Source organism: Oncorhynchus tshawytscha, linkage group LG16 (assembly GCF_018296145.1).
Source record: "Oncorhynchus tshawytscha isolate Ot180627B linkage group LG16, Otsh_v2.0, whole genome shotgun sequence".
NCBI classification, from domain to species: Eukaryota; Metazoa; Chordata; class Actinopteri; order Salmoniformes; family Salmonidae; genus Oncorhynchus; species Oncorhynchus tshawytscha.
Window position 1 is genome coordinate 53,066,028 of NC_056444.1, and position 18,486 is coordinate 53,084,513.

An 18,486-nucleotide genomic window follows, 5' to 3' on the forward strand; every position below is an offset into this window, starting at 1 on the left:
CTCAAACATTAAGTCTTAACTGAAGACTCATCTCTTCAGTAGATCCTATAATTGAGTGTAGTCTGGCCCAGGGGTGTGAAGGCAAACGTCAAGGCACTGGAGTGACGAACCTCCCTTACTGTCTCTGCCTGGCCGGCTCCCCTATCTCCACTAGGATTCTCTGCCTCCGACCCTATTACGGGGGCTGAATCACTATCTTGCGTGCACATCTCCATCCTTCTTGTCCTTGGGCTCATGCGGTGGGGAGATCATCGCGGGCTATACCCGACCTTGTACTCTTACAGTATAATCTCAACTCGGCACAGTCAGAAGTGGACTGGCCACCCTTTAGAGCCTGGTTCATCTCTAGGTTTCTTCCTAGGTTCCTGCCTTTCTAGGGAGTTTTTCCTAGCCACTGTTCCTCTACATCTGCATTGCTTGCTCTCTGGGGTTTTAGTCTCGGTTTCTGTATAAGCACTTTGTGACAACTGCTGTTGTAAAAAATGGCTGTATAAATACATTTGACTGATTGATTGATTGAGGAGAGAGAGCTAGGAGAGAGGGGAGAGAGAGAGACTTGGTGGCGAGTAGGGCTGTAACAGTGACCGTATTACCGCCACACCGGCAGTCACGAGTCATGAAGGCAGTCAAATTCCACGTGACCGCCAAGCTGTAATGCTGCTAATGGTCCTTAGTAACCTACCATACTTGCTAACTTAACTGCCTGGAACTCAGCACTCTATTGTCCCTCTAATAACTCTGACAAGAATGCAATTGTAACCAAAAATCTAATCAAACACTTCATGTTGCGCACGTTGTTGCGCACATTGATTGTCTTTACAACAGGAGTATAGGAGTATAACCATGGGAAAAGCGTCCTCCATTTGCTATTTAAATTCATGGATTACATGGATTTTTTTCCCATGCCTCTGCTTCGAGACAGGTGCGTGATAATGGTCCCTTCTAAATCAAAACTAATTTCACACATATTATTTACTATATGTAAAGACAAGATTAAATCAAGAATAGTGGGATGGGTGACAATATTAGCCCATCAATTGTATATTATCACTTGTGAATGATGCCCAGCGTAAAGCAAGAAACGATGCATACCTTTATTATGCGACTTTTTAGAATCATAGTCGCACACCTCATGTAGCCTAGTCCATAGGCCTATATGTTTTGAAAAGGTTTGTATCACAACTAAAAGTGACCAAATAACTTCTTAAAATGAAGCACATTAATCCGCTTTACAAAGGGTGTAGACCCTAACTGGCATACATACGCAGCGCGTGGGTTTCAAGTTTGTGGGGATCATTTTCACCATAGAAATGCACCTTCATAATAAAAGCATTACATGCATGATGGCATTTGCGGTCACTTTTGATAAGGGCGTTTTCCCGCTAATGGAACATTCGAGCTTATAGCCTACTGCCGTGTGCGCATTGCTGCGCTTATAATGCGAAGAAATAGCCCAATAGTTGATCAACATTTTAAGATAAACATTCTGATCTGTTGCGCCAGCCACATTGGGTACATTTTTGGGGGGATGCTAGAGGTTGTATTAATTTGGGATCTATCACATCCCACACCTGTCCCAGACTATGTTTGGAATATTTATTTCTCACACAGGAAATAATAGGTAAACTTTTGTACTATGGGGGATAGTAGATTGACATAGGCTAGTACTTTTGCCGTTCATTAGGCCTACTTCTTGGCCGAAAAGGAAATGTGGACAGTTCTTCCAATATCTTCAATATGCGCCTCGGAAATGGATAAGTACGTCCCCGATGTGTCCCTCTTCACCTGTAGCCTGTGAGAAAGACCGATCACGTGACGGAGAGCCATGTGCGTGAGCACACAGCACGCATGGAGAAGGGAATGCAAATGATTATATTCAGCCCAAGGAAAAAACGGCCACTGGTCGCAAAAGGCATGGATTCTTTTAGAGGGCATTACAGCCACACAAAGGGGATTCCTCCTGGGAAATTTGAGGCATTATCACATGCTTGTCAAATTGTGAATGAGAGACTGATGAAATGTGTACAGCCTACACAAAAAAAACAAAGCAGAGCTCATGTCCTTCATGCAACTTTTTTCAAATCATCATTAGTAGCATTTTGCAGCCTTAGAATGTATCATTTTTGTTTTTACATACATTTTGTTTTTACACTGTTTTGCATTACAACTAAAGTTACATAAATAACTCTAAATTAAGCATATAGACAAAGCTGTTTCTTAACCGCTCAACACAGAATAGCCGCATGTCCGCACTCCCTCAAATCATTTGGAGAAAATATCCTATTTTATTCAGCTTTGTTCAATTGTACTCTTCATACTATACAATACTACAAAATAATGCCACGTAGTTCTAAGCAAATCTTGTCTGCTACATGAGTGTAGCCCACAGCCATATGGCATTGCCAGATCATGACAACTCAGAGTATGCTATTTTGTTCTTCTGAAACAGACTACATTTTCTTCATATCATGTTTCTTTAGACCTGTCTAAAATAAAGAATAGATTTATTGTGAAGGTGTAGGCTATATTACATGAATTTATCAGACTTTTAAAAATGTATATGTTCCAAAGGTCTACATCAGTGGCTTGTAGGCTATGTGTAGAAGCCAGGAGATGCTAAATGTGTTTATGTTAATTAACGGTGTCAATTACCGTGAGACCGGCAATTATTTGCTTGACAATCACCAGCTGACAAAATTTTGTGGCTGCCACAGCCCTAGTGGCGAGTAACACTGACAGACACCTGGATGTTGAATATTTCATCTGCCAATCGGTCAGGGAGAGGGAGAGAGAAGAGGAAAGAAAGAGAAAGAGGAGAGAGAGATGGGAGAGAGTGAGACTTGGTGGCGATTGACACTGGGCACTGGTAGACAGCTGGCTGTTGAATATTTCATCTGCCCATCGGTCAGTGGCAGACACAATACTGACCTATGGCTTGTATGAAACGCAAAAGAGGAGATGAGTGCAGAGGAGCCTTGATGCTGTTTTTATTGTATCATTTTTTTGAGTGCCTGCTTGGCTCCACTTGGAGTAAAATGACACCCCTTGTGGCAGGACCATAATGGAGCCTCCGCTTTCGGGTTCTACTCAATACATCTCCAATGATCATATGGTTTGGAAACTAAGCGAAAAACTATTTTGGCCAGAAGGGTCACATGCACCGGATGATATATTTAGGCAAATCTGCAAATAATCTCAGAGTGCAACTCCAAGGGAAAGAACAAGACTTTGCACCACTCTAGAGCTAATGTAGAGATAGATTGACACAGTCTGCCAATATGCTGCAACTGAGAAAATGCTGCAGCAAATTATTTCACGCGACCAAACCGAAACAGACAATCAAGATGCACAGATTAGGAATGCCCCAGCACAGCGACCGTAACAGCTCATTGTGTAAAACAAAAAAATCCTGTTTCGCTGCCACAAGCCCCAATCTCTTTACGACAGAATAGTGCCCTAAAAATTGGGTCTGCTATTAATTGTTAAATCTAGAAAACAAAAGCACTTTGTTTGGACATTGTACTCGTGTAAAGGACATTGGAGAAACAGAGGTTTTCTATCTGGTAAAGAAATGAACACATCCTGTAATGCCAACAGGTGATTTGTCTGAAGAATGCATCGAGTGACAATGGTGACTGTCTATTAACACAACAGTTATTGAACAATGGTTGAGTTACCTGAGAAATGTATTTATGCAATGCCTGTCATATTGAACAAGTAAAGTGTTTTTTTTAATATGGCAAAGGCACTTAGTTAAGTGACTAATGGGTGTACTGTGTATATACACTGAGTGTTCAAAACCTTAGGAACACCTCCTCTTTCCATGACAGACTGATCAAGTGAATCCAGGTGAAAGCTATGATCCATTATTGATGTCACTTGTTAAATCCACTTCAATCAGTATAGATGAAAGCGAGGAGACAAGTTAAAGAAGTTTATATTTTTTTTTTTACAATTGAGACATGGATTGTGTACGTGTACCATTCAGAGGGCGAATGGGCAAGACAAAATATTTAAGTGCCTTTAAACAGGGTATATTAGTAGGTGCCAGGCGCACCGGTTTGAGTGTGTCAAGAACTGCAACGCTGCTGAGTTTTTCACACACAACAGTCTCCCGTGTGTATTAAGAATGCTCCACCACCCAAAGGACATCCAGCCAACTTGGCAACTGTGGGAAGCATTGGAGTCAACATGGCCAGCATCCCTGTGGAACGCTTTCGACACCTTGTAGGGTTCATGCCCTGACGAATTGAGGCTGTTCTGATGGCAAAATGGGGTGCAACTCAATATTTTTTACTGACAAATACGAGCAAACCAACTAACTCAGTGTAGATAACACAAACGTATTCAAATAACATTAACAATTAAAGGTAAAATCAACTAGGGCTACCTGAAACCTTGAAACCAAATCAGACTGACAACTCAATCAACAGGTCCAACACTACACTATACAATAATAGAATTAACACAACTGAATAACAAATAACAATCATACCTTTTCTAAGACACCTAAGGTCATATCTTTAACATCCCAATGACAGACAAGGCATAAAGCTCACCCAAAACAAATAAAACAGTAGGATAGATACATCACCTGAGTTTAAGTTATAAAACTCCTCTCAACTTGACGATCCAGTACACTATGGATCATTCATTAATTCCTGCCTGCCGGGGAGGCAAAAACCCGACTTGCTGCGAAGCAACGGCAACAAGCTGACCGAGAAACCGGGGCAAAGCTTCATGCAGTCACCCACCCCTTCTTACTCCCCCTCCTCCCCCCCTCTCCCTCCTGCGCTCTCCCCATCTCCCTCTCCGGCCCAGAGAAAAGAGAGCAGCTGTCTATAAAGGACCCGTCGTAGTTGGGGAGAAATCCAAAGGAATCAGTGGTAATTGGCGCCGACAGCGAGCGGCTTGCCAAACTGGGCCTGGATTTGAGATCCAGCCTTACCCCACTTCCCCCGTTTGCCTCACCCTGCCTCCTCCAGCCCCACCCCTTCCACACCCCTGCTCGCATTAGCACTGCCGGTAGATTAGAAGGAGGGAGAGATCTCAGTCAGGCAAGCTAATGAGCAGCCTAGTCCAATGAGAAGCCTGATCACACACAGCCAGCCAGCCTGACCATTGACATAAAGCGAGATCAGGAAGCAGACCCTTTCAGCTCCAAAACACCATTACGGCCCATCATCTATTCTAAAACAAAAAGCTACAGGCCACATTCACCTCATTCATTTGACAGATTAGCCATGTATGTTTCATATATATATATATATGTAGATATAAATCCACACAGACCATACACAAAAATATCCATAAAATAGCGGCCCCTGACAACTGATGGTATTACCCGCCGATGGGGCTACCTTCGTCTTTTTGGTCCTGGCAACTCTTCATTGCGGAGCACAAGCTCAACTTTAGCGATTCAGAGTCTACAAATGCAGAAAGCTCAGTTTTGTGTGGTGTGATATTTTCTCTAGAGGCAAGGATGACGGGTGTGGACTGGTGTGTGAGAGAGAGTGTGAGTGTGTTTGTGTGTGATGCTAATGGGAACACAACGGAACCCAACCCAAAGCGCAATAGCACAGCAATGGGACCGCAATAGCACAGCAATGGGACCGCAATAGCACAGCAATGGGAATGCAATGGCACCAGGTTTATGGTTAATTTCTAATGGTTATACTGCTGCAGGCCACATCTAAGGGCCATGGAAGCATCTGAAGTCCCTTTACCCCTCTTTAACCCCACCATTAACCCTCTCTCATCAGGAGGAAACACGTGTTGCTGGTCCTATTGGGGCTACTTATTTCGGGAGGTTTCAGATACATATATCTAAATACCGTAGAACGGGTATGCTCGATGCTTCTTAGCCATGTTATTGAACAGGGGAATCATGTCCGCTCTATACTGTGTATGTCCATACACCTCATTTAAATAAGCCCTTTGTTCCACATCCACCCACCTATTATTACTTTGATGTGACTCTTATTAACCCTTTATAACCAGCCAACTAACCAGGATACAGCCGCTGACCCCTTTTGTGTTGTCGTTTTCTGCCCAAGAGACTGCGTCGACAATGACAAACAGTCTCAAGCGGGCAGACAGTGAGACAAGCGTCATGGCAGGTGGATGTAAAAGAAAGGAGGGGGGAGGAAGGAAACGGTGTGAACTGTTAAAAGACAGGACATCTGTCCAGAGGGAGGACGAGGATGTTGATTTGAGACTCGCCTTAATTGCCCATGAGGGGATAAATAAAGTCATATTGAATTGGAGCTCCCAGTACTTACTCTTCATCACCTTGAGTGGGCCGCCTTCTGACTGAGGAGAGGGGGACAGAAACGCCCCGCCTTGGAGAGGCGGCAGTGGAGAGAGAGATAAGAGGAGAGCGAGAAGGGGCAGGCACATGCAGTCAGATAGAAGGTGTTCCAGAGGGGAGGAGAGGGATGGGACCATGAACACAATTGAAGGAGGAGGAATAAGAGAGCTCATTAGTAGAAGACAGATGAGTTTCACGTTCAAGAGGACAAATCATATATGAGAAAGTCAAAACCATAGAGATAAAAACTTTCGAGGCTGATGTCATCGATCCCCAAAGCTCTGGAATGGAACAATTTGCCAGCCTCTTACCTGAGGACAGTTCTAAACAAGCAACATCTGCATTCTGTGGTCAAAACGTTCTTTGACATCTACCTGATGAAGCAAGCTTTGGGGCAGAGCATAACTACTCAATTGAACATTTCCCCAAATTCAAATTCCCCACGAAGCATAGAAAATAACCAGCATCTTTGTAACTAGAACAGAGGGAACAGACAGGGGCGACGAGCAACCGTGGCGAAGAGCAGCCATGTCAGGTAGTGTCAGTCAGTCCAGGCAGAGAGAGATGGGGGCAATTAAGGAAATGGCTGAACACTAAACCGGTTCTCAAGGTAACGGTAGCCCTGAGCAAGGGCATACATTTGTAATCAGTTATCTGGGACGGTAAGGCCAGACTCATCTCTCTGTCTCTACAGAGTGAGATAACATTGTTTTTGCGCCTGCCCCAACTCAGTTTCCAGGAATAACTGCACTATCAGGGGGAGCGGAGGAGTCTATTGACACTTCGCACAGGTTTTGCCATCTGTGAAATGCAATGGCCAGGCAAAAAAAGACATAATAAACCATTTAAAATACAGTAGCAAATATAACATGACATTTTTTTATTCAGAATGAAACTGTAGTACAATGTCAGAAAGAAAGGGCGAGTGAAAACAGAGAGAAAGGGAAAGCGGGGAAAGCAAAATAAAGACAAAGCGCGAAAGCTACAGGTAGCGGCAGTGGGCACTCACTTCCTGAAGAGGAGGACGGGCGTCGCTGGTTGGTGTTTGAGGAAGGGCTGTACTGGTAGGTGGGCATTTCCGAGGGCAGTGGTGGGGGAGGAGGGGGTGCCGGGGTGGGGTTGCTGATGGGGAGGGGAGGCGGGAGAGGAGGAAGAGGAGGAGGGAGGGACAACTCCTCCGTGGTGCCGTTCTCCGGGCTGGGGGCGGGGCTGTCGGCTGGCTCCTCCAATAGCACAGATCCCTGATTGGATCATAAAAAATAAAATAGAAAATGGTTAGTTCGTATTCCACCAGTCAAAACATAACCGATACCTGTCCATCTTAAATATGAAGGGTCTCATTTTGACAGAGCTAAAATGTAGAGATGTTACAAAAAGATCATTTTAAATACTCGGACAGTTGGTCAAAAGCAATTTTTGTCATTGAATCGCACACGCACTACTGTTAGCTTATAACCCATCCATAAAATCGCTCCCTTTGCCATGGACATCGGAAAAGAAGAAATGGAGCTAATTATTTATTATTTTTGGTAAACATCTCCCAATTTTTGCACCGTCAAAAAAAAAAAGCCCCCATGGTGATCTTTCTATCATCTCATTCCTTGACAGTTGGAAAGGAAGTTGAAATAATGGTAGGAACCAATGAACCGTATCACCCCTGACTGCACAGAAAGACATGCCAATAGACAGTCTAGCAGTGCTTGGCTCGGCCCATAACATTATTGTATGTGGGAGGAGAGGGAGAATGATACTGTGACAGATGTACAGTAGTTGACTCTATAATGATGGCCTAATTAGACACTTGCTGTCTATAACACCCCGTGGGAATAATAATGCGCGCCCATAATAATGCAGTGAATATGGCATAATCTAGGGTCTTTCTGGGACAGGGACACCAGTGGTGGAAAAAGTACCCAATTGTCATACTTGAGTAAAAGTAAAGATACTTGAGTCATTTTCTATTAAGGTAAAAGTCACCCAGTAAAATACTACTTGAGTAAAAGTTTTAAATTATTTGGTTTTAAAAATACTGAGGAGTATCAAAAGTAAATGTAATTGCTAAAATATACTTCATTTTACACCACTGAGTGATACTAAGGGCTCAGAATAGTGTTTGCTGGCCGAGAGTACTTAGCACCTCTGAACATAATTTGTGCACCGAGTGCACACCAATTTTACATGTAGACTCACAAGGTCCGAATTGGCTCAATGTAGATTACACCCAATAGTGGCCTTCGACACCAAACTGTCGATACCTATGACATTATGGGGCCGTTGACTGTGCGTGCAGGACCTCATGATGCGTGTCTGTGGAAATATGTATCTGCACGCTTTTTTCAGCACACAACATCTAAAACACCATTTTAGTTTATATAGACTATTTTTTTGTTCAGACAGGAAACCCACGTATTCATTAAACCATTTATTTGACAATAGATTGCAATACATGTGGTTTTGGCATTCGGCTCTGCTCGTTCAGGGGAGCTTACTGCCAGAGCAATGGTTCAATTATTATCATTATTAATCAACTACAGGCAGTGAGCGAGATATACCAATCCCCCTAACGGGAACAAGAAGAAGAACCAAACAGTTGGGGTGGTGGTGGACTAGCAGAAAACAAACAGAAAGCGCATAGTGGGTGGCAGCAATGTTACAGCAGCAGCAATATTAAGAAGCAAAGAGAAGCCAAATCGCATACCTTAGCACAACCTTTGAAAGGTTAAGCACAGATTTATTATAAAGCCAAGTTTTCATTCAAATGTAATTTCCCTGGTAGTACAGTGCAGTCCTGGTTAGCTTCACTTTGAGGATAATGTAACAGTAATCGGTTTGTTTGTGCCTGTGTTTTGCAAGTGAGTTTTCACAACAGGGCGGAGATCAGGCTGGTATCCTTTGGTATCGGTTGGTATCGGATGTTATGTTATGTAACACAGAGACACACTGCCGTCTGTGGCCGTTTAGGACAGCAGTTTCTTTCTCTGTCCCGCAACAGAGTTGTGCTGCACTATGCTGGCTTGTCAGGTGAGGCAGCAAGACCTGGGTTGAGGTAAGGATTGGGGCCTGGGAGGAACAGAGTTCTGCTAGATTAGAGGGCAGTCACTGGGGGATGCACTGGTCTGACCGACCGCTACAGGAGCCGATCCTGTTGGTGCCAGCTAGTTGACTCTAACGGGGCATGGTATGGCAGCCATTTTGATTATCAACAGCTTGAAAACGCTATGCGGCTGACTTGACTATTACAGAACTGATCTTGTGTTTGTCAAATCCCCCCAAACAAACGTCTCCCTCTTCTACAGTGAATATACTACGGAGAGATACTGGGTGAGATACTGGGTGAGCAAGCTTGTGTTCCAACCCAGTACTATCACACCAGTTGCAGGCAATCAACTGGACCATGATAAGTTGAATCAGGTATATAGTGCTGGGCTGGAACCCAAGCTTGCACACCCAGTTTGCTCTCCAGGAATGGAGTTGGAGAACAACCCCTGTTGTCTGGTCCTGCTTACCTCCTCGTTAGGTGCCATGGCTCTGGTCCCACGGTTGTCGACCGTGTCGCTACCCAGGGCTTTGTAGTACTCCCCGGTGCTGGGCTGCTTGTTGAAGTTTCGAGACTTTCTGTTGGAGTCCACCCGACGCAGCCTATCGTGGTGATCTCCTGGAGTCAGTTGCTGGATAGAAACAAGAAAGGAGCCAATGAGCAGTGAGTAAATATATAACATACTGAACAAAAATATAAATGCAACATGTAAAGTGTTGGTCCTATGTCTGCTGCCCGGTTCAGTTGAAACCGGGATTTATTCATGAAGAGCTCACTTCTCCAGCGTGCCAGTGGCCATCGAAGGTGAGCATTTGCCTACTGAAGTCGGTTACGATGATGAACTGCAGTCAGGTCTAGACTCTGGTGAGGACGACGAGCATGCAGATGAGTCTCCCTGAGATGGTTTCTGAATGTTTGTACATAAATTCTTTGGTTGTGCAAACCCACAGTTTCATCAGCTGTCCGGGTGGCTGGTTTCAGACGATCTCACAGGTGAAGAAGCCAGATATGGAGGTCCTGGGCTTGCGTGGTTGCATGTGGTCTGCAGTTGTGAGGCCGGTTGGACGTACTGTCAAAATCTCTAAAACGATGCTGGAGGCGGCTTTTGGTAGAGAAATTAACATTCAATTCTCTGGCAACAGCTCTGGAGTCAGCATGCTACATGAACGCTCCCTCAAAACTGGAGACATCTGTGGCATTGTGTTGTGTGACAAAACTGCCCATTTTAGAGTGGCCTTTTATTGCGTTGTGTGGGCGAGTGGTTTGCTGATGTCAATGTTGTGAACAGAGTGCCCCCAGGTGGTGGTAGGGTTATGGAATGGGCAGGAATAAGCTACGGATAACAAACAAAAGTGCGTTTTATAGATGGCCATTTGAATGCACACAGATACCGTGACGAGATCCTGAGGCCCATTGTCGTGCCATTAATTTGCCGCCATCACCTCAGGTTTCAGCATGATAATGCACAGCCCCATGTCGCAAGGATCTGTACACAATTCCTGGAAGCTGAAACTGTCCCAGTTCTTCCATGGCCTGCATACTCAGACATGGCACCATTGAGCACGTTTGGGATGCTCTGGATTGACGTGTACGACAGTGTGTTCCAGTTTCCGCCAATATCCAGCAACTTCCCACAGCCATTGAAGAGGAGTGGGACAACATTCCACAGGCCACAATCAACAGCCCGATCAACTCTGTGCGAAGGAGATGTGTTGCAATGCATGAGGCAAATGGAGTTCACACCGGATACTGACTGGTTTTCTGATCTACGCCTCTACTCTACTTGACCAACAGATGCATATCTGTATTACCAGTCATGTGAAATCCATAGAACAGGGCCTAATGAAACTCAGTCAAATCTTTGAAATTGTTACATGATAATGATTATTGATAGACCTCTTACCAAATATATTCACTGTTGCTTTCAAAGTCATCCAAAGGATAGTTTTAACAGAGCAAATGAAATGTAACCATACTTTATAAGTCACACAGTATATCATCAATGATGCTATTTAGGCCTTTATAGCATTTGCAAAGTCATCAACTGTTATTGTTTACATTTAACCCAGGGTTCAACTAAAAATATACAATACATATAGGCCTAGGAATTCAAGCTTTTGTCGATTTGAAATGTAACTTCCAAGTTAATCATTAATATGTTGGATCCACGTCTATCTCAACCAAAAATCTAACTTAAAGAAAACGACTAAATCAAATCAAACTTAAGTTAAATTAAATGTATTTAAAGTTAGGTTAGATGAACTCTTATTCTTAAACTTGCATTTTTAGTTGAGATAGTCCAACTCTTCAACTTTGATTCTTGGTTGAGATAGAGACGTAAATCCAACATATTCATTATTAACTTGTAGACAAACTGGAATTTGTTGACAACCACACACAATTCAATATCAATTTTGTAATACAGTAAATAGCCTATCGACAAGTTAACAAATTATATGTTGGATTCATGTCTCCAACTAAACCAAAAAATGCAAGTTAAAGAATAGGAATAAATCAAACTTATTTAAAGTGCATTTAAAGTTTGATTTGATTGAGCCACGGCTCAGATGAAACTATGATGTGTTGTCAACCAAACAATTCAATCATCTTTTTCTAATACAGTATCCTAACGTTAAGGCTATCTTGCAAACTAATGTAACTATATTTGTTCAACCTTAAAATGAGTAACACATCCATGGCCACTGAGGTAAGCCTACTGTAACTATAAATGTCTTCTTATGTAATCATAGAAAGCATGCATGTTCACGATAGCACGCAAAGGTCGCAGGTCCTTGGAGATCTTCACAATTGCTGTAATCTGTGCTGAATCTTGAACAGCATTGATCACTTGCACCATGTACGTTTAGTGTAATCTCAACTGGCATCCAGGTCATTTGGTTGTGCTATTAGATACAAAATATCTGACATTGTATTCCCATTTGACCTTCGTTGTGCTTTTAAATGGTTGAAAGTAGGGCCAGGACAATACCAGTATCTAAATATTTTTTACATGGCAAAAATGAAAACACAAAGCAGACCAAACTCTTTGGTCCTTTAAAAATATGCAGTATGTAAAATAGGGTGTGCTATAGCTTGGAAGATAAATACATGTGACTCTGAATGACAACATAATGATGTTTGTTTTCAACATTAGGGCTGTATTCCTAAAGAACTTAAATCCGCTTCTTGTTTTGTTGCCTTGCCACGATACTAACGAGTATCACGATACTGGTAACGTCCCGGCCCTAGTTGAAAGCGCAGATAACACATTTAGATGACAACTAAACCAAAAATACAGTTTTCTATTGGAATTTGGCTGTTCTTTTAAATGGTTGAAAGCATACTTATCACACATTGGGAATTCAACAAACTTATAGCTGTCTTTTTGAGTGGGTAAATAAAGGTTGAAATTTCACTGATCAACATCAACCAAATATTACCCAAATTTCACAGTTGAAATGACATGGTGTGCCCAGTGGGATGGCTCCTTCATCTCCGGGTTTCTCACTTTCCCATTCCGAGCTCTCTAGGCCACTTGTTGAGGAGAAAGTTCATTGGACACCTGACACAATAGACCCATGTTTCAAAGATAGCTAGGACCATTGAAGATACTGCTGTAGTCCAAGGTTGGGGACAATCCCAGTGGGCAAAAACTGGTTGAATCAACTTTGTTTCCACGTCATTTCAACTTTTTAAAAAACAACAACGTGACAACATTGAATCAACATGGAAAACTGAATGGATTTGCAAAAAGTCATCAACCTAAAGACATTTAGTCTTTTTTTCACCCAACCTTTAACCAAAATCATATGACACGGTGACATTTGTTGTTGATTTCACGGTTAGTTGATAAATCAACCAAATGAGAATCAAAACCAGACATTGAACTGACGTCTGTACCCAGTGGGATTTTATTTCAATTCAGTAAGTAAATATGAGTTGATCCCAAACCTCTTCTTCAATATGTTTTAATCTTGTGTACTAAACACCAATGGAGTGCTTTTCCACCTACGTCTTACGTATTTACCTAATGCAAAGTATTGCAGTACGAATATTTGCATTGAAAGCATTGCTTGACTAAGAAAAGCTGGGATGTGTGGGCCTTTTCTTTCCTTTCTATCTCCTCACCTCAGTTAAGTATGGCCAGGCTTACTCTGTGAGATAGAACAGCCCGAGTGTGTGCTTTTTTAAAGAAGTCCTGCTCACAAAAACACATGAAATAGTTGTACTCTACGAAATACCACCCAGCAACCAAGCAGTAGATCGAGGGGTAAACGATTTCTTATTTTGGGCTCTGTACTTATCACTATAGATAGACAAGTACATTGTTTATAGGCCACAGAGTATAACGAATCAATCAGATACAGGATTATACTATTATTCATAGTATGTGAATAAAGTGAGAATGCGGTTGATTACATTCGAAGCTATCGGGTCAACGTCCTCATTTCAGACACTCATTTTGCCTGTCAAATCGCACAAAAACAAGAGCATCACAACCGGCAAATGTCGACATTTACATTTTAAATCGCATTCATTTCGTTTTCGAGAGGTACCTCCTAGAGACAACCTAGAGACATCCAACAGATGTCTAAAATCCTAGACAATGTACACACAGGCAGAAATAATTGGCAGTGATCCCCAAAGGCTGTGACGTCCCTCTTTTCCCTTTATATTGTCCTGTTGTTTATTTTATATTTTCTTGTCCTATGTGGCTTTATGGGTGCATTTACATTGTTGACTTACATCTGCTGTCAGAGACAAGGTCCCAGAGCAGCACTTAGCGAAGTGTGTACGTGTGTGTAATGTGAGTAGGGAAATCCACAGGTGGTTTAATGGTCATCCTCTGAGGGATTGAGGGACATCATAATAGGTAGCAGACCCGTGTACAAAGTCTCAAGACCACCACCCCTACTCCACCGTAACCACCCTTAACCCCATCACCTCCCATCACACTGATGTCTGGCTGCTGGATAGACGCCGCGATCTATGTTCATTTAGCGGGTTTCTGTATTTTCTTCTTACTTTACTGTTGAACGGGTCAATGTGGTCGCGCTGTGGCATACATATCATTTGCATGGACCACTACTAACATCAGAAACATACATCTCATTTGCATGGACCACTACTAACATCAGAAACATACATCTCATTTGCATGGACCACTACTAACATCAGAAACATACATCTCATTTGCATGGACCACTACTAACATCAGAAACATACATCTCATTTGCATGGACCACTACTAACATTACACCTCATTTGCATGGACCACTACTAACATCAGAAACATACATCTCATTTCATGGACCACTACTAACATCAGAAACATCATTTGCATGGACCACTACTAACATCAGAAACATACATCTCATTTGCATGGACCACTACTAACATCAGAAACATACATCTCATTTGCATGGACCACTACTAACATCAGAAACATACATCTCATTTGCATGGACCACTACTAACATCAGAAACATACATCTCATTTGCATGGACCACTACTATTTCCATGCATTTTCGCGATGCGGATCCTGTGTTCTGCCTTACAACCAGTGTAACGGAGTGGATTATATGCAGCGACCCAAAAAAACGACTCAGAAAAAGAGGGAAACGAAGCGGTCTTCTGGTCAGACTCCGGAGACGGGCACATCGTGCACCACTCCCTAGCATTCTTCTCGCCAATGTCCAGTCTCTTGACAACAAGGTTGATGAAATCCGAGCAAGGGTAGCATTCCAGAGGGACATCAGAGACTGCAACGTTCTCTGCTTCACGGAAACATGGCTAACCGGAGAGACGCTATCCGAAGCGGTGCAGCCAGCGGGTTTCTCCACGCATCGCGCGGACAGAAACTAACATCTTTCTGGTAAGAAGAGGGGGGGGGCGTATGCCTTATGACTAACGTGACATGGTGTGATGACAGAAACATACAGGAACTCAAATCCTTCTGTTCACCTGATTTAGAATTCCTCACAATCAAATGTAGACCGCATTATCTACCAAGAGAATTCTCTTCGATTATAATCACAGCCGTATATATCCCCCCCCAAGCAGACACATCGATGGCTCTGAACAAACTTTATTTAACTCTCTGCAAACTGGAAACGATTTATCCGGAGGCTGCATTCATTGTAGCTGGGGATTTTAACACGGCTAATCTGAAAACAAGACTCCCTAAATTTTATCAGCATATCGATTTCGCAACCAGGGGTGGAAAGACCCTGGATCATTGTTACTCTAACTTCCGCGACGCATATAAGGCCCTGCCCCGCCCCCCTTTCGGAAAGGCTGACCACGACTCCATTTTGTTGATCCCTGCCTACAGACAGAAACTAAAACAAGAAGCTCCCACGCTGAGGTCTGTCCAACGCTGGTCCGACCAAGCTGACTCCACACTCCAAGACTGCTTCCATCACGTGGACTGGGAGATGTTTCGTATTGCGTCAGACAACAACATTGACGAATACGCTGATTCGGTGTGCGAGTTCATTAGAACGTGCGTTGAAGATGTCGTTCCCATAGCAATGATTAAAACATTCCCTAACCAGAAACCTTGGATTGATGGCAGCATTCGTGTGAAACTGAAGGCACAAACCACTGCTTTTAATCAGGGCAAGGTGTCTGGTAACATGACTGAATACAAACAGTGCAGCTATTCCCTCCGCAAGGCTATCAAACAAGCTAAGCGCCAGTACAGAGACAAAGTAGAATCTCAATTCAACGGCTCAGACACAAGAGGCATGTGGCAGGGTCTACAGTCAATCACGGACTACAGGAAGAAACCCAGCCCAGTCACGGACCAGGATGTCTTGCTCCCAGGCAGACTAAATAACTTTTTTGCCCGCTTTGAGGACAATACAGTGCCACTGACACGGCCTGCAACGAAAACATGCGGTCTCTCCTTCACTGCAGCCGAAGTGAGTAAGACATTTAAACGTGTTAACCCTCGCAAGGCTGCAGGCCCAGACGGCATCCCCAGCCGCGCCCTCAGAGCATGCGCAGACCAGCTGGCCGGTGTGTTTACGGACATATTCAATCAATCCCTATACCAGTCTGCTGTTCCCACATGCTTCAAGAGGGCCACCATTGTTCCTGTTCCCAAGAAAGCTAAGGTAACTGAGCTAAACGACTACCGCCCCGTAGCACTCACATCCGTCATCATGAAGTGCTTTGAGAGACTAGTCAAGGACCATATCACCTCCACCCTACCTGACACCCTTGACCCACTCCAATTTGCTTACCGCCCAAATAGGTCCACAGACGATGCAATCTCAACCACACTGCACACTGCCCTAACCCATCTGGACAAGAGGAATACCTATGTGAGAATGCTGTTCATCGACTACAGCTCGGCATTCAACACCATAGTACCCTCCAAGCTCGTCATCAAGCTCGAGACCCTGGGTCTCGACCCCGCCCTGTGCAACTGGGTTCTGGACTTCCTGACGGGCCGCCCCCAGGTGGTGAGGGTAGGCAACAACATCTCCTCCCCGCTGATCCTCAACACTGGGGCCCCACAAGGGTGCGTTCTGAGCCCTCTCCTGTACTCCCTGTTCACCCACGACTGCGTGGCCATGCACGCTCCAACTCAATCATCAAGTTTGCGGACGACACAACAGTGGTAGGCTTGATTACCAACAACGACGAGACGGCCTACAGGGAGGAGGTGAGGGCCCTCGGAGTGTGGTGTCAGGAAAATAACCTCACACTCAACGTCAACAAAACTAAGGAGATGATTGTGGACTTCAGGAAACAGCAGAGGGAACACCCCCATCCACATCGATGGAACAGTAGTGGAGAGGGTAGCAAGTTTTAAGTTCCTCGGCATACACATCACAGACAAACTGAATTGGTCCACTCACACAGACAGCATCGTGAGGAAGGCGCAGCAGCGCCTCTTCAACCTCAGGAGGCTGAAGAAATTCGGCTTGTCACCAAAAGCACTCACAAACTTCTACAGATGCACAATCGAGAGCATCCTGGCGGGCTGTATCACCGCCTGGTATGGCAACTGCACCGCCCTCAACCGTAAGGCTCTCCAGAGGGTAGTGAGGTCTGCACAACGCATCACTGGGGGCAAACTACCTGCCCTCCAGGACACCTACACCACCCGATGCTACAGGAAGGCCATAAAGATCATCAAGGACATCAACCACCCGAGCCACTGCCTGTTCACCCCGCTGTCATCCAGAAGGCGAGGTCAGTACAGGTGCATCAAAGCTGGGACCGAGAGACTGAAAAACAGCTTCTATCTCAAGGCCATCAGACTGTTAAACAGCCACCACTAACATTGAGTGGCTACTGCCAACACACTGTCAATGACACTGACTCTACTCCAGCCACTTTAATAATGGGAATTGATGGGAAATGATGTAAATATATCACTAGCCACTTTAAACAATGCTACCTTATATAATGTTACTTACCCTACATTATTCATCTCATATGCATACGTAGATACTGTACTCTATATCATCGACTGCATCCTTATGTAATACATGTATCACTAGCCCCTTTAACTATGCCACTTGGTTTACATACTCATCTCATATGTATATACTGTACTCGATATCATCTACTGTATCTTGCCTATGCTGCTCTGTACCATCGCTCATTCATATATCCTTATGTACATATTCCTTATCCCCTTACACTGTGTATAAGACAGTAGTTTTTTTGGAATTGTTAGTTAGATTACTTGTTCGTTATTACTGCATTGTCGGAACTAGAAGCACAAGCATTTCGCTACACTCGCATTAACATCTGCTAACCATGTGTATGTGACAAATAAAATTTGATTTGATTTGATTTGATTTGATTTTACTAACATCAGAAACATACATATCATTTGCATGGACCACTACTAACATCAGAAACATACATCTCATTTGCATGGACCACTACTAACATCAGAAACATACATCTCATTTGCATGGACCACTACTAACATCAGAAACATACATCTCATTTGCATGGACCACTACTAACATCAGAAACATACATCTCATTTGCATGGACCACTACTAAAATGGAGAAGCAATGAGCGTTCAAGTGTCCGTTCATACTTTGTCAATAATTCAGTAGCTCATATGAAAGATATGAGCAAGTACATCATACATATGAAGTATG

At 43.6% G+C, this 18,486-nt stretch overlaps 1 protein-coding gene across 1 annotated transcript in view; it reads right to left on the bottom strand.

Moving 5' to 3' along the window:
• Positions 1-18,486, bottom strand: part of espn (espin) — a 105,676-nt gene that overhangs the window by 37,177 nt on the left and 50,013 nt on the right. Inside the window, 3 exon segments of the mRNA XM_042299917.1 lie at positions 6,282-6,341; positions 7,320-7,551; positions 9,817-9,978. Coding sequence (XP_042155851.1) covers positions 6,282-6,341; positions 7,320-7,551; positions 9,817-9,978 — 454 coding nt within the window.